The sequence below is a fragment of the Aotus nancymaae genome, unplaced genomic scaffold (assembly GCF_030222135.1).
Source record: "Aotus nancymaae isolate 86718 unplaced genomic scaffold, 86718_ANA_hifiasm-v0.15.2.pri h1tg000010l, whole genome shotgun sequence".
Classification (NCBI taxonomy): Eukaryota; Metazoa; Chordata; class Mammalia; order Primates; family Aotidae; genus Aotus; species Aotus nancymaae.
In genome coordinates, this window is record NW_026988421.1 from 27,546,042 (window position 1) to 27,566,299 (window position 20,258).

The following is a 20,258-nucleotide window of genomic DNA, read 5'->3' on the forward strand; positions in this document are numbered from 1 at the left end:
GCCCAGTGTTTCCTCCAACTGTCCGAGGGGTCAGTTTCCCGAGGGAAAGCGGGGCCTGGAAGAGGAATCTGGCCGCTCAGACATGGGTGCTGTCTGAAGGGTCTAAGTTCTCCCTAAAGGAGCTGTTGTTGGCTTTCATTCTCTCAGGGACCTGGCAGGAATTATTTTAGATTCCCTATTGTTATAAAACAGTGTGAAGAATAGAAGGTAAAGAGTAACAGAAAATGAATACAAACTTGGCAGGCTAAAATGTCATCCTTTGGGAGCCCCACTGATGAGCCACTCCTGCCAAGCTCTTTATAAGAGAATAATTTGCAAGAAGCCATCACACTGAGCAGGTAAGACAGTAGTAAGAAGTCTGCTTCTCCCTGAAGTCCCAGAGGCAGCCGCTGGCATCCCCCCTCCTCTCCCCAGACTCAGTTGTTTAGGATTTATAAAGGAATGGCAGAGCTCTCAAAACACCAACACACTAGCTCTGGTTCCAGAGGCTCCTTCCAGTAGCAAGGCATCCCTGAGACAACTGTGTGTGGAGAAGCAGACACGAGCCTGGATAGGTCGATAGGGCGGAGCTCCTGAGGCCACAGAAGCTGGACTAGGCCGGGGGCCCAGCTCCCCGCAGCTCAGGGAAAGCCAGCACTGCGCAGGCCCAAAGCAGGGGATAGACACCTTCCCCCAGCCCGGGGCCAGGCTTCACTGTGTTGCAAGGACCGCTCATCTTTATATACTCCACACTGGTGGTGTGCTTAGGTTGGGTGCCAGTAGCAGGCCACTCAGCACCCTCGGGGGTCCCCATGACCCTCTACATCAAGTGAAACTAGTACTTCCCCCACTGTGGACATGGCACCTTCTGAGAAAGACCCTCCAGGACTGACATCGCAGAGGAAATACTGAGCTGAGCATGCACGACACCGAGGCACAAACTGCTCACCGGGCGGCCAGCCTGCCATATGCTCCTCAGCCACACCCCTGCCCCGCACAGAGCCCGCCTGCTCCTCAGCCACACCCCTGCCCCGCACAGAGCCCACCTGCTGCCATCTGCCCCTCAGCCACACCCCTGCCCCGCACAGAGCCCGCCTGCTGCCATCTGCCCCTCAGCCACACCCCTGCCCCGCACAGACCCACCTGCTCCTCAGCCACACCCCTGCCCCGCACAGAGCCCAGCTGGGCTGGATGGACTTCCTACCTGGAGGAGGGAGAAAACTGCTGCTTAGCCAAGGCCTTGCTTCGCGCAGTGAGCCCAAACAGAAAACGCTGTCCCCTTTCCTAGTGATGGATGAGGTGGGCACTGATAATCCTATGTGAACACTGGCAAGTATGGTTTCATCTCAGTGTATGAATAGCCAACAACACGCACACATCCCTCGGGCTAACAGAACACAGAGAAGCTCTAGTTCAGGATTCAGTCACTCAAATACCTCCTGACATCACTTCACTACATCATGAATTTGGTATTAAAAGTAAGACGGAGACACACATAAAATGGCCACAACACACATTTGGTTTCTGAATCCCTGTTTGGGGCCAAACTGACCCTGGCTGTACAGGCGGCAGCCTCTCTGGCGTCGGCCACATCTGAGGCGGGAGGCACAGAGGCCCTCAGGCAGGGGACACAGCCACTGCTGGGCCCCATGGGCTCAGGGACAGGGGAAGAGGGACAGCTGACTCCCTGGGAGCAGGGGCTGGCAATCCCCAAAGTTCCCTCCTTTGAAAACATGGGTCTCAAAATGCCTTCTCGGCACACGGTACAGAGTACAGCTGGAAGGTCCGACTCCTTTTCTGATAACGTGTGTCCTAGTGGGACGGGGAGGAGCTTGCACTCCACATCACATGTTTACTGAAAAGCCCTGTGGAAGATTTCCATTTGGCATCTGTGTAGCAGCATCTTGGGTTAACAAGAGCAAGGACCAGGTTGGTAGGTGACGACACTCTGTGGGCTCGGGTGCTGGGTAAGGGGAGGGCTGGCCGGGAGACCCCAGGCTGGAATGACAGGGTGAAGTCAGCTTGCCTCTTGCCAATGATACACCATGGGTTTTAAATTCATTAACATTCATTTTGGTGATAAAAATTCCTTAGGGTGGGAGCAAAATCACATTCCCAAGCAAATGTTAAATCTTCCTGAGGGAAAGGGGTGCAGTTAAACATTAAATTCTCAAAACCCCACTGAGCTCAGAGAGGTGACTGCGGTCCCTCTGAGGCAGGCTACGCCCCACAGTGATGACAGACTTGGCAGGTTCTGCAGTAACACAGTCTTCTTCATTGAGCCAGCGAGTTCAACAGTGGTACCCACTGGGGCACAGAGGAAGGGTGCCTCTCCCTGGGAGGGCCAAGGAAGGCCATTGGAGGGGCAAGTCCAGCCTACGAGGGTCACATCATGGGATCGCAGCAGAGTTCAGACAGAACAACTTAAAACTCTGCAGAAGACACTTTTTAAAAACATGATCTCTTGAAAAAATAAATTGCAACAATTTTCAACTTCATGCAAATCGAGGGCAGAGGAGCATGAATAATGATAAAAGGGAGCGCTGAAAAAATAAACATGATTCTATTTGGGCGGAATCAGTTCATCTCCAAAATCTTGAATGCCATGCCCTGGCTGCCAACTCCACGCTCTTGTTTCCATTCCTCCCCTCTCCGTCCTCCTCCGCAGCTCCTGGGAAGGGCACCAGGTCTTTGGTCTCAGGATGTTGCGGGATGCAGCATGGCGGACAAGCTCACACCAGTGGAAGTCATGGGCAGACGGGGCTGGGCCCTCGGGAGTGGGCGGTGCAGGCCGGCGCAGCCTAGATGGCGCCTTCGCTGTGCAGGCTGTGGTTGGCCTTACTGTGTGTCACACAGTTCTGTTCGTTGAGTAGGTTGGCTGTCTCGTCTGGCAACCCGTCATGCAGCTCCGTAAGAGTCAATTCGATTTTAGTGTTTTCACTATCTGAAGACTGAGGGGTTTTGTCCATCCGGGATGCCATCAAGGCATTTTGGTATTGCTGTCTTGAGATCTGGGGCCAGAAGACGCACAGAAAACAAACCAAAATAATGCTTATTTAGGTTCTTTTATCTCCACATCAGACCACACGTTAAATCCTGACAGGCCCACGGCAGCCTCTCTAGGAGAAAATCACACTTGAGCGCAGTGAGCCACTTTTTAAAGTTCACATTGACTTTGGTGAACAAGTCAGTTCTTACTGATGGAACCCAATTCCAAATATCATCTCAAAATTTTAGAGACTAGAAAATGGAGACTGTTTTCCCCCAGCTAAAGCTGACTTGTTCTCCAAAAGTCATCTTTATTTCAGACCAAGAGGAGCACCCTGACAGCGAGCAGAAGACAGAAGTGGAGCCTTCCCTGCAATCCTCTGGAGTCTCCTGACCTCAGCCTTCCCAGGGCCAGGCAGGGAGCCACCGGAGCCACGCGCCCAGGAGAGCTCTTTGAAAAGGGGCTGTTCTTTTTTCCAGGATCTCCAGCTCCCATTCCCTGAAAGAGCCATATTTGATTTGGCAGCTCACTGGATAGAACCAAGATGATCAACGTCTTTCTCAACCTGAGGCTTGGGCACAACAGAGGAAAACAGGGTTTGTAGTTGAGAATGGAAGGCAGGGCACCCACAAAGTGACAAAGGGAGAGCTCCGAGGAGTGTCGGGAGCAAAACAGACAATTTTCCAGGGAAGTTGACATTTAACTGTCAGGCCCGGCCACGCAGCACTCACATCTCTCACCTTAACGAACTGCAGATCCGAGAGCGCTCGCACCGAGTAATCGGGGATGTAGACTTGGAGGAGCGAGGAATTGAGCTGGTTATTGCTGCTCCCCAGTGTTGGTGTGACAGCGTCAATCCGGTCGCTTCGACTGAGAGAGTCTGAGTGATTCAAGCCACATGGGCGAGGAGGGGACTTATTTTCACCTGAAAAAGGAGGGAAAAATCCAACCATTTAAGTAGACACAGCCAATAAAAACAGCTCTTTATTTTCTAAAATAAAAAAGACTCAATGCCACACAAGCCCAACCAACTTCTTCCAGACGTCTCAGCCACACAGTGCGCCGCAGAGGGTCTCCTATGCACAGCGGACTCACTGGCTTCCCTGTACCAGCAGGCTATATCCATCTCAGCTGCCAGGGCCTGTGTATGTGACAGACACAATCCTCCCAAGTCTCTAACAGCAAAGACCCTGCACTGTGTGCCTGCGTGAGGAGCATTCCCAGGTGCTGTGAGATGCTCAGACGAGGGCAGGCCAAGGTCTGATATGCAGAGGCTGCCTGATATCAAACACAGGCCACAAGAGGACTGCACTTCATCATTTTGCCAGAAGTAAAAACAAGGGACTCTTCAGAATATTCATAATTCAGTATGTGTTGTAAAGGGATCAAAATATTTGTCTTCTCATACCATACCCTCCAGCCAAACCTATTATCCTTGTCTCTGACCCCAGTAAAACCCCCCATCGGGTAGCCCGAGGATGGCTCAGGAATTCAAGAATGCTGGAAGACACCAAAGCTCTGTAGAGTCTGAGTAAGTTATCTTGGGCGCTATGGAGTCTCCAGACAGGTTTCGTAGCATCCTTTCATTAAAACAAAGTGGAAGGATGCCAGTCTCGGTGTTGTTGCTCTTCTGGGGAGTTCATATAAATGTCATAAAAAACGCCCCCTCACCAAGGCTTCTTTCACTTTTTGCTTTTCTAACCAACTCTATTGCACAGATAGGAACTGCGTGCCTACCCTGGCCAGGTCTTGAATCGCATCGTATCACAGGATTGGAGGGGACCAATTCTCCCATCTGAGGCTTGGCTCCTCTTTGCAATGTGACCCTGACAGATGTCCCCCAGAGGAGCTGGCTTTTGGCTGCACCTGCCCTTCAGCTATCAGGAAAGTTTATCATCATACCCATCAAAACGTGCCTCCCCTAACTTCAAATGACAGCCTCACTTCCTCTGTGTGGAGCTCTACTGAGTACCTTTTCTTCCTCTGCTATTCAAAACAGCCCTTAGCTAGGTGAAGAGAGTGATGGTCCCCTTAAGTCTCTTCTCTGGGATAAATCCTGTAGCTGTTCTTCATCTCACCCCATCACTGTCTTAAAACAGGACACCCAGAACAAAACATAAGTATTCCAAGAATCTTCGGTGACAAGTTCACTTACTCCTAATTTTTTTTTTCTTTTTGAGATAGGATCTCACTTGAGACTGGAATGCAGTAACTCGATCCTGGCTCACCGTAGCCTCAACCTCCTGGGCTCAGGGGATCCACCTGCCTCAGCCTCCTTAGTAGCTGGGACTACAGGTGTGTGCCATCACACCTGGCTAATTTTTGTATTTTTGGTAGAAATGGGTTTTTGCCGTGTTGCCCAGGCTGGTCTTGAACTGCTGAGCTCAGGTTGCCTCAGCCTCCCAAAGTGCTGGGATTACGGACATGAGCCACTGTGCCCGGCCATTTTCTCCTAAAATTTTTACATCTTAACTCTCCCTCCAATTGTGAAGTCATGAACTAATTTTCCATTGTTAGACAAATTAAATTCAGAGTGGCAGTTCCCCTTGTTTCCACTTCTAAGAGAGCAAGGCAAATTAACAATTTAACAGACTTTTATATTTAGCAGAATGGAACTTTAAATAGGTGACCCACTTTTGCTAAGGTTCAGATTCCTTATCTGTAAAATGTGGATGATGATTACCTGGTACCCATTTTTTTTTTTTTTTTTTTTTTTGAGACAGAGTCTCGCTTTCGTCACCCAGGCTGGAGTGCAGCTGTGCAATCTCGCCTCACTGCAACCTCTGCCTCCCAGGTTCAAGCAATGCTCCTGTCTCAACCTCCCAAGTAGCTGGGATTATAGGCATGCACCACGACACTTAGCTAGTTTTTGTATTTTTAGTAGACATAGGGTTTTGCTGTGTTGACCAGGCTGGTCTTGAACTCCTGACCTCAGGCGATCCACCCACCTCAGCCACCCGAAGTGCTGAGATTACAGGCGTGAGACACCGTGCCTGGCCCTGGTACCAATCTTGTAAGGTCTGACAAGGGTTAAAAATAAGATAACATACAAAGTGGTTGCCTGACATGAGTAGGTACCCCATAAGTTAACCTAGTTAGCTATTTTTTGGAGATGGAGTTTCGCTCATTGCCCAGGCTGGAGTGCAATGGCACAATCTCAGCTCATTGCAATCTCCGCCTCCTGGGTTCAAGCGATTCTTCAGCCTCAGCCTCCCTAGTAGCTGGAATTACTGGCATGTGCCACCATGCCTGACTAATTTTCTATTTTTTTAGTAGAGATGGGGTTTCTCCATGTTGGTCCGGCTGGTCTCAAAATCCCAACCTCAGGTGATCCACTGGCCTCGGCCTCCCAAAGTGCTAGGATTACAGGTGTGAGCCACCACACTGGTCCTAGTTAGCATTTTCTATTCTTTCTTGTCAGCTTCCTCCCTGACCGTGCTACCATGCGCCCACCCCTGACCCAGCCTTTGGACGTGCAATGACTTCACCCAAGGTGACAGATTAGTCAGTTTTTTGAAACAAAGGATCCCACTGCATCCCTGGGCTTCAGCCACCAATCTTATCACCATTTCTACAGACACCTTTGAAACAGTGTCTATGTGTTAACACTTGAAGGCCATAAAAACATTTCAAGGTACTTTGCTACAGATCAGACTTCTGCCTGTCTGAGGCTTCCTGCAGTACTTCTGAGTCTCCTGTTCTCTCCTCAGGAGGATTTTAGGGTGACTCAGTCCGCTTCCTCTCACCCCACTGCCCTCTGTTGGTGTGAGTGGACTCTCTCCTCTGCCAGGAGCCTGCTGCCTGGCCCCATGGCCATACCCTGGAGGAGCAGGCCTTGCCTTCCAGGACCCCTTCCACAGCTCATAGGGCATGAGCTTCAGCTCACTGCTCAGAGCCTCAAATGCCATCTTACATCAAAAAAAAAAAAAAAAAATAATAATAATAATAATAATAATAATAATAATAAAGGTCCACATTCTTCATCTGAAGCCCTGGGGGGCCAGAGGTGTTTGAAATTTGGAAGGTGATACAGTCCGTACATCCACATTACAGACACCACCTGTCAATTCTGGGGCAGCCCTAGTCCACAAACACATTGACTTGTGCTGTGACGGACGAGGACTCACACCAAGCAGAGTGAAGACCGTAGTGGCTGACCCCCAGTTCAGGTCAGGTTTTGTGGCCAAATTTATGTGCCAAAGTTTTATGACAGTAATTATGGAAAAAACTCCCAAGATAAATATAGGAAAGTTGTGTTACCAACTAGGAAATCCCAGCAATTTTAATTAAAGACGGATTAAGCCTTTTCCCTTCTTGCTAGTGGCTGGACGAGTTAGCTAGGCCTGGCCGCCCTCTCCTGCAGGGCAGTCAGCAGCAGCGGGGTAGGAATGTGCCCAGTGTTCACTCCAAAACAAAGTCAGGCGGCGGGAGAAGCGGGCCACCTGCCTGATGGGGAGCAGAAGTGCTCGCGCTCCGCTCATAGGGACGTGGGAACGAGAAGCCAGGAGACAGGAATGCTGTGCGCCTGTGTGGATGGGGATTTTTCCTGCATATTAAGAGGAGTTCAGTTCTCAGAACTTTGGCAAATGTGCTCTATAAAAGTGGCCTCATGGTTTGAGGGCCTCTGCAAACTCCACACACCATAACTTGCTGAGGTCAGAGTAAGAACCAAGAACAGCGCCCCCTACTGCTGACCTGAAAATTCAAGGTCAGCCGTGTGGGTAGGAAGAGCAGGGAGCGCTAACAACCTGTGTGAGAACCGTCTCCCTTCCATGTTTCCTGGCACATGTCTCCTGTACACAGTGACTGTGCAGTGTTCTGGACTCTCCACCTGCTGTGGCTTATGTTTTCCTGGAGAGCTCACTATAAAGTTATGGAACCTTAGAGCTTTAGCATTCCAAGGGACAATGAAAACAGCTTGTCCAGGTAAAGGAAGCAGACCTAGCCAGCCAGGCGTGATGGGGGGCAGGGGAGGCAACCGGGAGAATTACGGAAAGGAAGCATGCAGAATTACCTGGAGAACCTGCTGCTAACAACTCTGTTCTGCTGACAACAAAGGTACGAGACAGGGACAAAGGAACTGAAAAATGGAGAAAAACAGGGTGAGATCGCATCAAAAGGCAAGAAAAGAGATCTCTATAATCAAGGGACAGGAGGGGATACTCACTCTACCAATACAATATGAGCATTCAGTTGCAGAAATGCATAAGTCAGTATAGTACTCTAGAAACAAAACAGAACACACACTGCTTTCCAGGAAGAGGAACACACAGAGGCCAAGATCAGGCGAAATCCTACCCATGAGCCTGTTACTAACCAAGGAATCTCTTAAGCCACTAATAACCAATTGGGGTTTATAGCTTGAATCGTGCTACTCTTAAGGGTTTAAGTCACAAGTAGTGGCAAAAAGGGGAGCTCAAGTAGTCAACTGCCTTAAAAGCCTGGCCCAAACCGCTGGTGCCTGCACCCCAATACTCGCTCACTGCACAGCTTACAGCTCCCCATCTGTGGCAATTCAGCTCAGTATAATTTTGACCTGAAGCTCTGAATTGCTTAGGAATGCTTTCAAATCTCAAAAAAGAGGAAAGTAAGTAAAGAACCATACACAGATTTCCTGGGAATGCAGACCAGAGTCATCCTCATCACTACTTACTCGGGGGCTGCAGCCCCCATCAGATCGAAAAGTCTCAGAACATGTAATGTTGAGCAGGAATCACACCTCAGGGGCAGGCAGGTCTTAAGGACTGATTATTGTAGGTTTTCCCCAGACAGCGAACATCAATAAACAGAAACTTCATCTTGAGATGCCTGTACTAACTGTGACTCTCAATGAATATACAAAACCCCAAATCTTAGTTGTAAAGTTAAGTAAAATACTAGGTTTTGGAATAGATAAGATGCCATTAATGAAATTCCCCCACTTTTTAAAACTTTGAGACGGAGTCTCGCTCTGTGGCCTGTGCTGGAGTACAGTGGTGTGCTTTGGGGTCACCGCAACCTCTGCCTCCCAGGTTCAAGCAATCTCTTGCCTTAGCCTCCAAATCAGCTGGGACTACAAGCATGTGCCACCATGCCCAGCTAATTTTTGTATTTTTGTACAGACGGAGTTTCACCATGTTGGCCAGCCTGGACTCGAACTCCCCTTCTTTTTTAGCAGCTCCAGACTCGGGAGGCTGCTCACCATGTCTTCTGAATGAGACTTGTGCTTCCATTACAGTTCAATAGGAACTGGGCTGACATTTGTGTTCCAGGAACCAGTAACTGGTAGAAATGTACAACCCATTCTTCTAGTTTCTTTTTTTTTTTCTTTTATTCTGAGATGGAGTCTCACTCTTGTCACCCAGGCTGGAGTACAGTGGTGCAATTTCAGCTTACTGCAACCTCTGTCTCCCGGGTTCCTGCAATTCTCCTGCCTCAGCCTCCCAAGTAGCTGAGATTACAGGTGTGTGCCACCATGCCCAGCTAATTTTTTGTATTTTTAGTAGAGATGGGGTTTCACCATGTTGGTCAGGCTGGTCTCAAACTCCTGACCTTGTGATCCACCCATCTCAGACTCCCCAAGTGCTGGGATTACAGGCATGAGCCACTGCGCCTGGCCACCTCTAGTTCCTTTTCAGAGTCATCTTATAAATCTGGTTCTGCTCACCTGGGGCTAATTTGAGGTTGGCTGCCAAAATGCATCACAGTCACAGCACCTTTCTGCTATGCCCACATTTCCTCTCGTGCTTTAAGGGGGCGAGGCACTGTGCAAGGATCACTGCATCCTAGTCTAATAATCACATGAGCCGGTATCATTATATCCTCTTAACAAGGAGGAGACAAAGGGCCTCGCTCAATATCACACGACCTGCCTGTGTTTGAGCTGAAGCTATAACCGAGGTCTTCTCATGCCTAGGTAAGAGCTACCCTGTCTCTCACTAAGCAGTGAAAACGATGGTCACCTTTAAGTTCACAACAGAAACCTACTAATGAAGTAGGGTCAGACAGGCCCATGTTCACAACGGGTGTTGGTGAGCAGTTGACAATGGGGACACCATGCCCCCAGAACTCAAACACCTATACCAGGATAGTGAGAAGGTACTTTTGGGACAGAGGAAATCTTGACGTCTCAGTGACTTTCTAACTGTAACGTCTTTGGGTTCCTCAGACTACTACTGGTAGAATTGTTGATGAAGACCAATGTCACAAAAACAGTCTTGTCTAGAGGTATCTCCTCCCCTTTGAAGCCTGGTTTTCAGGAATTCTTTTAAAATGGGCTATTATTAGGTTTGAGGTTTGTAAATGAAGTTTCCTAGCACGGCATATCATTTGGTATTTTTGCCACAAGGTGGCACTCCAGAACCTCTGTCGAACTGCCTGACCTGTTCGGCCTGCATAAGGTATCAATAGCAAGGGTTTGTGTTCCGCTAAGCAGCGCCATCCCCAGAGGCCAGCAAGCCACACAGGCATCTATCTGTGTTCACATCTGAGAGCACATCTGGCTGGCTGGCATCTTGGAATCTTGTGCTCAGAGAATTTGGTTAATCCCCCATGGCCACCCACCCTTATGGCTGACTCAACTGGCCAGCTCTCCAGACAAGAAGAGCCGGCCACAATCAGTATATAGCAACAACCTCATTGGTCCTCAGGAACATGCAAATTAAGACCTCCCAAACTGCTAACATTTAAAAGATTCAATAATGCCAAATGCTGGATAGAGCAACTGGAACTCACACACCACAGGCTGGGGGTAAGTAGGTACATCAGAGCTGAATCCAGAGGCACACACCCTCCGACCTGCAATGCCACTCTCAGGTGCACACCCAGCAGAAACGGGCACACACATTCACCCAAAGACATGTTCAAGAATGTTCAAAGCCACATATTCATAGTAACCTCAGACAGGAAACTACCCCAATGTCTACCAGCAATGAAAGCACATGTGTGTTGCTGTGCATTCACACAGTGACATACTAGACATGGCAAGAGGAAAGCGTATGATCACACACAGCAACAGAGGTGACGTGACAAGCCCGACACTGAGAGAAAGCAGCCAGCCTGTGTAACATATACCGTGTCTCCATTTATGCAAAGTTCAAAAGCAGGCAAAACTAAGCTAAGAAGTCATGACAGCAGTTACTCTGGGAACCAGTGACTCAAAGGGAGCGTGATGGGGGTTCTGCGCGGCTGGTGATGTCCTGTCTCTTAGTCTGGGTACAACTTAAAACGTGTTCAGCTTGTGAGAATTCGTGGAGGTGTACACATAGGATTGTGTGGATTTTCTGCCTATATGATGTACTTCAACAAAAAATTCAAAAAGGAAATGAATGAGGCCAGCTGGCAGATTCAGAGAGAAAGATGACAAGAGGGAGCCTTACTTCCTAACAGGCAGCCCTGCCCTACGTGGCTGGGGACCAAACGCACCTGGAGAGGCCGTCAGGGCCATCACGCCGTAGTATGAGAAGGCGCTCGCTTCAAACTTCATACCTTCTTTCCCAGCTTCAACTTCCACTTTCCCCTGCGGAGAGAAAAGGCAGGTATTTTCAGTTCAGTTGCATGAGCCTATCTGCACACTCTGTACAATATTTGGTCCTTCCTTAGATTTTTGTCTGATTTCCTTTCCCAGCCCTATCAAGGAAGTGAAGCTTCAGCTCATCTTTCCCATTGAGAGGAGGGGGTTCATTTGCTTTAAATATGAAAACTGGATTTGGCTGGTTATGCAGAGGTGACAGTATAAATGTGATATTTTTAAAATAATTTTGCATTAAAAACTTACGATAAAATTTTCTTTGTAGAGCTACAATCTCGTTATGTTACCTAGGCTGGTTCCAAACTCTTGAGCTCCTGTCTCACTGTCTCGGCCTCTCACAGGGATTAGAGGTGTGAACCACTGTGCGTGGGCTGTGATGTTTACTTTCTGTGAGTCCACTTAGTACCTTCCCAACATGTGTAGTTCCTGAATTCTTCAGGAGCCCGCCAGCAATGGAAAGATGGTGGTCTCGCTCCATCAGTGGGACCAGCACCAAGAAGATGCTGGGCGACGGCTGCCTAGCCTGTCCGAGGAGCCAGGGCCGGGGCGGAAACAGGGCGGAACCACGGTCAAGGGCTGACATGGTTTGCGGCCGTGGAACAGAGAGGAATAACCTGGGTAGAAGCCACTCTCGTCTCACGAGCACGGTGTCCTGACCAGTGAGCAGGCTGGTAACTTGCTGTCTAGACTCCTGGAGACATTTCAGTCCCATGGGATTTTTCTCCTCACTGTCTTGGAAAAGCACTTTGAAGAAAGTCTCCTTCCATTAAAATAAAATTCCCCTCTCCTCCCCAAGATTTTCCCTTTCCTTCACTTTCGCTAACTTATCTACAACTTCTCCTTTACCTTGATCAGTTCTTTTGGGATACAGTGTCTTATTTGTCCCCGGAACCCTAGGGACCACTATAAAATCCCTGCATGGTAGGTGCTCACTGTTTTCTGGGCGACTGAAATGTTCTCATATGTCAGTTTCACTTCTAGATTCTCAGGCCAATGGTCAGAAATGCTCGTTCCCATTACTGTAACTGTGTGAGCCATCCTTTACAATGGTGAACAAAAATTAAGATGCCATGTATTGAAAGGAACTGTGCTAACACCAGTGTTTTACAAATTCATTTAATGCTCACAATTTGATGCAGCAGACACAATCATTCCCCTCCTACAAATCAGGGGAGTGGGGATCAGCACGATTTAGTAAAGAACAAGCTCTTCATTGGGATGCTACAAGCCTGGGAGCAGTGGCTCACGCCTATCTATAATCTCGGCACTTTGGGAGACCAGGGCAGGCAGATTGTTTGAGCCCGGGAGTTCAAGACCAGCCAGGACAGCACAGCAAGACCCCATCTCTACAAAAAATACAAAAATTAGCTAGGCGTGGTGGTGTGCACCTTGTAGTCTCAGCTACTCAGGAAGATCACTTGAACCTGGGAGGCAGTGAGCCGTGCTCATGCCTCCAGCACGATAATCCTCGTGTCTCACTGTCTCGGCCTCCCAAAGTGCTCCCAAAGGGATTAAAGGCGTGAACCACTGTGTGTGGCCTGTGATGTTTACTTTCTGTAAGTCCACTTAGTATCTTCCCAACATCTGTAGTTCCTGGAATCTTCAGGAGCCTGCCAGCAATGGAAAGATGGTGGTCTCGCTCCATCAGTAGGACCAGCACCAAGAAGATGCTGGGCGGGCTGTACTCCAGCCTGGGCCACAGAATGAGACCCTGTTTCAAACAAAAAAGATGCTGCACTATGCCACATGCTGATGCAAACTATTATTTTATATTAAGTTTCCAATTACAAAAACTCTCATTTCTTGAGAAGATGAACGACCGCGTCTCTTTCAGGTTTTCCTCTGCTTAACAGAAATAGTGGTTCACCAGTTCCTAGCCAATTATCTTGCCGTATGAACTTACAACTCTACCCATAATATAAAATCGGCCTGCAAATGGGCAGGTGCTAAAAACCCTCCCCACGCAGGCAGGGCCCTACAGGTAACACTGTGGAGTCCCAGATGAATGTGCAGCAGGGACAGCTGAGCACATGAGTAGCAATGGCCTGTGTGGCACACAGGAGCTCAGCATGAGGAAGACGACGTTGGGAATAGAAGCTCCCAACATTTACTTGTTCTCGTTTAAAGACAAATCACATACAGGAAGGAAAAGTGGCATATGACCAAGAGAAAGGGACAGCGCAAAGGAGGCCCAGGGCAGTGGCAGTGGCCTGCCAGGCTCTGGTTTTGCAGGGAGGACTTAGGGCAGGTCTGGAAGGCAGCTGGGTGAGCAGGTCCTGGGCGATGGGCTGAAGGGTGGGGTCCTGGGCAGTGGAACAGAGTCTGCTTCTGTGAGGGTGGCGGCCAGACGCCTGGGAGGGAGTGTGGTACAGAAGCTATGTATAAAGCACCAGCATTTGGAGAAGCCATCAGGGAAAGAGGAGCATAGGAACCAGAGGAGGCCCATTGGGAGGGGCTGAGGAATGGGGACACCAAGAGTGGGAGAGAGGTCAGGGCTGGAGACGGGACCTGAGACAGGAAAAAGACCAAAGCGCAGCCTGAGACTGTAAGGAGGGAAAATGGAAACCCTAACAGGACCACAGCAGACAGCAGCACCACGGCCGAAGACCAGGGGAAAGGAGAATTCCAGGGGCAAGGATGGTCAGGGCCTCATGTGCTCAAGGTCACCTGGGAGCAGCATCACTGACCACAGGCTGCTGGGGGCTTCAGGAGACCTTCCCACCCCACAGAGGAATCAGTGGGGAGACAGTGGCCCCAGCAGGAGAGGGTCGGGCAGCAGGGCATCCCCATCTGTGGGGCCACGGGAAGATTGTTCAGGATTCAGGACTCTAGATGCTAGGGAAAATCCCTGTAGTGTCCCTTCAGAAGGGGGGGAGAGGAACAAGGTTCAGAGACCGCAACAGAAGAGTGGCTGTGGTACGTGTCTCCCCAATTCCGTGTCCATCTCTTCCTGAACTGACACTTAGGTGCTGGCTGCAAATGTCTGCTTTGTAGTTTGTAAGCTTAAGAGTGGCTGCAGGACACCTGACCCTCCATGCAGGAAATCAGGAGGAAGGGTCAAATGCAATGGAGCCTCACGATGACTTCTGTTTCTAGGGACCCCCAGTTATGTGAAGCGTTTGTTGTACAAGTTACAGGGCCTTTCGTGTTATGTCCCTGCAGAGAGGTGTTAGGTCACTTTTTTTTGTAGATGGAGTTTCGCACTTGTTGCCCAGGCTGGAGTGCAATGGCACGATCTTGGCTCACCGCAACCTCTGGGTTGGGAGTGGGGGCTCATGCCTGTCAGGCCCAGTAGAGCAGGGACTACCAAAACAAGACTGTAAAACAGAAAACCGTGTGGCTTTTTCCCCCTCTATTTAATCCACAGGTTCACACCATCTATCTCTTGGAAGTGTGTGGTAGCTCCACTCCGACGCATGAAGCTCTGTCTTGCACACTCAAAGCAGAGATTCCCAAATTAGTGACTTTGGCTCCCGCCCTCGGGCAATCTCATTTAACAATATAGGTGAACCTGGGCATCAGGATTTTATTTAAGAAGCTCTCCAGGTGATTCTAGCAAGCCACAAACTTTGGGAATCATTGCTTTAAGGCCCTGTCAGTGAACAACAGCCCCAGCCCTAGAAAATGTGTGCTCTGGCCTCTCAAGGGACTCCCTCAAAGGCAGTATAGCCGAGTTGGCTGATTAAGCAAGGGCAGCTGCAGAAAGACTCAAAACTCCAGACCACAGCCATTCCAGCTGATGCTTCCTCTGCCCTTTAAGACAGGATCCCAGGCAGGAGAGGAGCCGCCATCTTCCCTCTGGACTCCATCTAGTCGAGATCAACTGCTGCGGGGTGGATATGCTAGCTCAGCGATTCCTAGATATTTCCATCCTAATGGCCAGTAAGACACACCTCTACAGAGACAGACACAGGGAAAGATATGGGGGTGGCAAATTTTTATTTCATAGTTTTAAAATTTATTTTTTTGAGACAAGGTCTTGCTCTGTCACCCAGGCTGGAGTGCAGTGGTACGATCATGGCTCACCACACCTGTGGTGAGAATCCTACAGCCTTGAACCCCAAGCTCCAGCAACACTTGTCACTCAGCCTCCTGAGTAGCTGGCACTACAGGCATGCACGACCACGCCCAGCTAATTTTTCTTTTTAATTTTTTTTCTGTAAAGATGAGGTCTCACTATGTTTCCCAGACTGGTCTTGAACTCCTGGCTGATCCTCTCTCCTCAGTCTCCTAAAGTGTTGGGATTACAGGCATGAGCCACCATGCCTGGGCAAAGTAAATGTATTTATTTAAAACGCCTGTAATCTCAGCATTTTGGGAGGCTGAGGTGGGCGGATCACAAGGTTACGAAATCGAGACCATCCTGGCCAACATGGTGAAACCTCGTCACTACTAAAAATACAAAAATTAGCTGGGCATGGTGGCACACAACTATAGTCCCAGCTACTTGGGAGGCTAAGGCAGGAGAACCCCTTGAACCTGGGAGGCGGAGGCTGCAGTCAGCCAAGATCATGCCACTGCACTCCAGCCTGGCAAAAGAGCAAGACTCCGTCTCAAAAATAATAAAAACACAACTATTGCCAGGTGCAGTGGCTCGCATCTGTAATCCCAATTACTGGGGAGGCTGAGGCAGGAGGACTGCTTGAGGCCAGGAGCTCAAGACCAGCCTGGGCGAAATACTGAGATACTATCTCAAAAAACAAAAACAAAAATCAGCTATCTACTGTTAGCATCATTTCATAAACAACCAGACATTTATCCCCTCAAATTTAGAAAATATAACTTCAGAATATCAGATCTTCAAACTGAATACACCTCGCTTTATGAAAAGCTCATTGCAACTGTCTTTCTCATTTTGCCTCAAACTGGCAAAAAATTTGTTAAAATATCTTAGCACTTAGGAAGAATCATCACATTAGAATAATTTTACTTCATATAAAATTGCAAAAGATTTAAGGGTACCTGCAGTTCTTTCAGTTCTATAATAGCATTCTATGACTCTACATTCCAAGAGTTTTAAAACCTGTCCACCCCCCTACATCTGTCTCTATAGGATCTGCCCACCCTCTACATCCCTCTCTATAGGATTTAAGCTTTTCTGGCAGGCAAGTTTTAAAAATATCCGGTAAACATATCTTTTGTTCATTTATGCGTTAGTGGTTTCAAAAACGATTCATTTTCAAATAACCCTACCAGTATACAAATCAGGGTCCAGGGGAGATGGCTTACCTAGCTGGAAATTCATTAGGTGTCTTTTCAGATAACTTTTTCCATATAAGGAGGCTCCATATTGATTTTACTTTTGAAATATTTTTAAGTTTAGTGGAGCATATCACCAAAAAAACCAGGACAGGACATGACAAATTCCACGAATTCCCAGAGGGAAGTAGGGCTTCATGCTTATAAACTGACGAATTTGGAAGAAGGCCTCATTGGACCAGTGAAGTTGGCTTCCTGAGTAAAGCATCTATCACAGTATCCTGCCCTTCTTTGGACAAAGGTATCAGATAACCTCTTCTCAAAGTTTCTAAGTGTCCACAAACCACTCAACAGCCTGTGCCATGCCCAGCTTCAAAGGGGAATCCTAAGCTCCCCTAGGTAGCATGGGCACAAACATACTGGTGCAAACAGCGCCAGCCCGAGGATCAGTGCATGCAGCTCCAAGGCAGGACTTCCCCATGCGCCACATACTGAACCTGGTCTCCTGCTCACTGTCGAGTTTTTTTGTTTTGTTTTGTTTTGTTTTTTGAGACGGAGTTTCGCTCTTGTTACCCAGGCTGGAGTGCAATGGCGCGATCTCGGCTCACCGCAACCTCCGCCTCCTGGGTTCAGGCAATTCTCCTGCCTCAGCCTCCTGAGTAGCTGGGATTACAGGCACGCGCCACCATGCCCAGCTAATTTTCTGTATTTTCAGTAGAGACGGGGTTTCTCCATGTTGACCAGGATGGTCTCGATCTCTTGACCTTGTGATCCACCCGCCTCGGCCCCCAAAGTGCTGGGATCATAGGCGTGAGCCACCACGACCGGCCCAAGTTTTGTTTTTTCAATCGCCATCACAAAGTACTCGGCGGGGGAGGGGGGCCTAAAAGGAGATGATGATGAGATGCCAGGGGCACAAAGACCAGGTTGTATTCACCAAGAGTGAGTGGTGGCACCCAAAGATGCCCACTCAAAGCCTGGGGAGACCTATGCCCCGACACTCTCTAGCAATGCTTTCAGTCTGGAGTGTGCAATGGAGTGGCCAAACTCGGCAAGGTTGCCAAATTTACTTTTCAAAATGTTGATAGTCAAAATTAATTTAGACACATTTTGGACCATCTGGTTGATCATTTTCCAATCAAGTACTACCACCAGATGTCAGTGGCAGCACCTGCCTTAGCCACTCTGGCATCACATGGTACCACTTGGAGCACCACAGCTAAGCCTTGCTACTGTCAACTGAGAGCTTACTGATAACGCAGCATCTCAGACTCCATCCCAGACCTACTAAAGCAGGATCTGCATTCCAGCAAGATCCATGGGTGAATCCTCTGCACATTGAAGTGTGACAAGCACTGAGCTAATGAGTAGGGAACACAGTGGGATTTAACAGGAAAGTAATTCAGTCACACCCAGTGGAGGCCAAACAGTAGCATAACACACTATAGAAACATTCAAAGTAGCTCAAATTTGTCAAAGGGCTAGAGGGCGCAGTCATCTTGGACACACAGAGGCCCAGCTGTGCTGAATGCAAGGGAGCTTGCATTGCAGCAGCCTCCACAGCCCTGGGACAGGGGTGCTTCCGGATCAGTCAAATATCTACACGTTGAGAATGGATTCACTTGATAGTTTGTTTTGGTTTATAGTTATATACGAGAGTTCTAAGCAAAAGGAGCTTACACCTAGCCAATTTTACATGGACATATACTTTAGTGTAACAAAAGGTTCAATGCTGGATGTCCAAGTAAAATGGGTGTGTTATCTGTACTTGCCTCAAAATTAAGGATCCATTATGACACTGGGGTACACAGACCATGCAACTCAAAACCCATGAGGAGGCTGCTATTGAGAGCTTAAGTTCTCCTTCTAATATCAGGTGGAAGCATACTAAGTATTGTTAAGGGCTGCAGAAATTTGAAGATGCCACCTGCCATCTCCACAAGGAGACAATCCCCATTTATAGGGAAAAGTCCCTTTTGAATCCATGTCAGAGACTATAAAAAAGAGTGTGGATGGGCTGGGTGTGGTGGCTCACACCTGTAATCCCAACACTTTGGATCACAAAGGCAGGAGATCGAGACCATCATGGCCAACATGGTGAAACCCCGTCTCTACTAAAAATACAAAAATTAGCCGGGCATGATGGTGCATGCCTGTAATCCCAGCTACTCAGGAGGCTGAGGCAGGAGAATCGCTAGAACCAGGTGGGGAGCTGAAGGTTGTAGTGAGCTGAGATCACGCCACTGTACTCCAGCCTGGCAACAGAGCTACACTCCGTCTCGGGAAAAAAAAAAAAAAAGCGTGGATGAACTGGGAGGCAGAGAGAATGAGGAAGAGTGAGGGAGGAACATTAATTTGGGGCATGAAACCAACGAAAAAAACTTAACTCCAGAAGCGGGAAAAAAAGTATTCCTTTAAGGCAAATAAAACAGGTATTCCTTTTGTTTTCCTTACTTTTTCATATATTTCTTAGTTATTCTTTATGTTTCCTAAATTATAAGCTGGTTATGTGCTGTGGAAGAGCAATCATACTATTTTTTATTAGATCATTTAGGCATTTTACTTCCTAAAGGACCAAGTCCTCACCAACTGTATAAATTATACAATGATCTATTGCTTTTTTTTTTTTTTTTGAGATGAAGTTTCACTCTGTCGCCCAGGCTGGAGTGCAGTGGCATGATCTCAGCTCACTGCAACCTCCACCTCCTGGGTTCAAGCGATCCTTCTGCTTCAGCATTCCAAGTAGCTGGGACTACAGGCATGCACGACCACGCCCGGCTGATTTTTTTCTTGTATTTTTAGTAGAGACAGCGTTTCACCACATTGGCCGGGCTGGTCTCGAACTTCTGACCTCAAGTGATCCGCCTGCTTCAGCCTCCCAAAGTCCTCAGATTACAGGCATTAGCCTCCGTGCTCAGACATATTACTCTATTTTTATTAGGAAAATGGTTCATAACAGTTATAATTACTGTGAACATACTGTTTTTTTTTTGACATTTTTGCACGTTCTTTCCACTTCTTCCCTTATTACATAGCGACCCTTCATATTATCACCTCACTTTGATTAGCCAGACGTACACTGCTTCTACTATTTTATAATGGATTTGCTGTAAATATATTTGCATAGATAGCTTTGTAAAACAGTATTTTATTTAGATGGGAGGCTGCTAGTTTATGATATGATTTATTTATTGTACTTTTTCTTTTTTTTCCCACCATTCATAGTTAAAAATTTGAGGGGACAGGGTATCTATTTTCTCTATGCTTAACTTTGTCAACTGTCTTTCTGACATCTGTTGATACAAATATCAGAATTTTTTTTACTGCTTTCCCAATTAACATGACATATTTTGGTTTTGTTGTTCTTATATTGAACTAGCACTGCATTCCTAAAATAAACTCAATTGAGTCACAGTCACAGTGAATAACCTTGGCTATGTCTTGCTCTCTGCTACCGGTTTTATTTAGAAAATCTACATCAATATTGACAAGTGAGATTGACCTATAATATCAGATTTTAGGATTAAGCTCATATGCCTTAAAGAATGCAATTGACTATCATGCCATCTTGTTCTATTTGTA

General features: G+C 47.9%; 1 protein-coding gene across 2 annotated transcripts in view; it reads right to left on the reverse strand.

The window, feature by feature from the left end:
* CNNM2 (cyclin and CBS domain divalent metal cation transport mediator 2) overlaps window positions 1-20,258 on the reverse strand; it is a 161,239-nt gene that overhangs the window by 3,464 nt on the left and 137,517 nt on the right. The window contains exons 5-8 of one of the 2 annotated variants that reach the window (XM_064373914.1): window positions 11,372-11,465; window positions 7,983-8,048; window positions 3,709-3,893; window positions 1,184-2,990 (exon numbers count right to left, since the gene is read on the reverse strand). In XM_064373914.1, the coding sequence (XP_064229984.1) occupies window positions 2,781-2,990; window positions 3,709-3,893; window positions 7,983-8,048; window positions 11,372-11,465 (555 nt within the window). In that variant the 3' untranslated portion in view covers window positions 1,184-2,780. The remainder of the gene's footprint in view (window positions 1-1,183; window positions 2,991-3,708; window positions 3,894-7,982; window positions 8,049-11,371; window positions 11,466-20,258) is intronic. The other variant, XM_064373915.1, reaches the window with a different exon arrangement.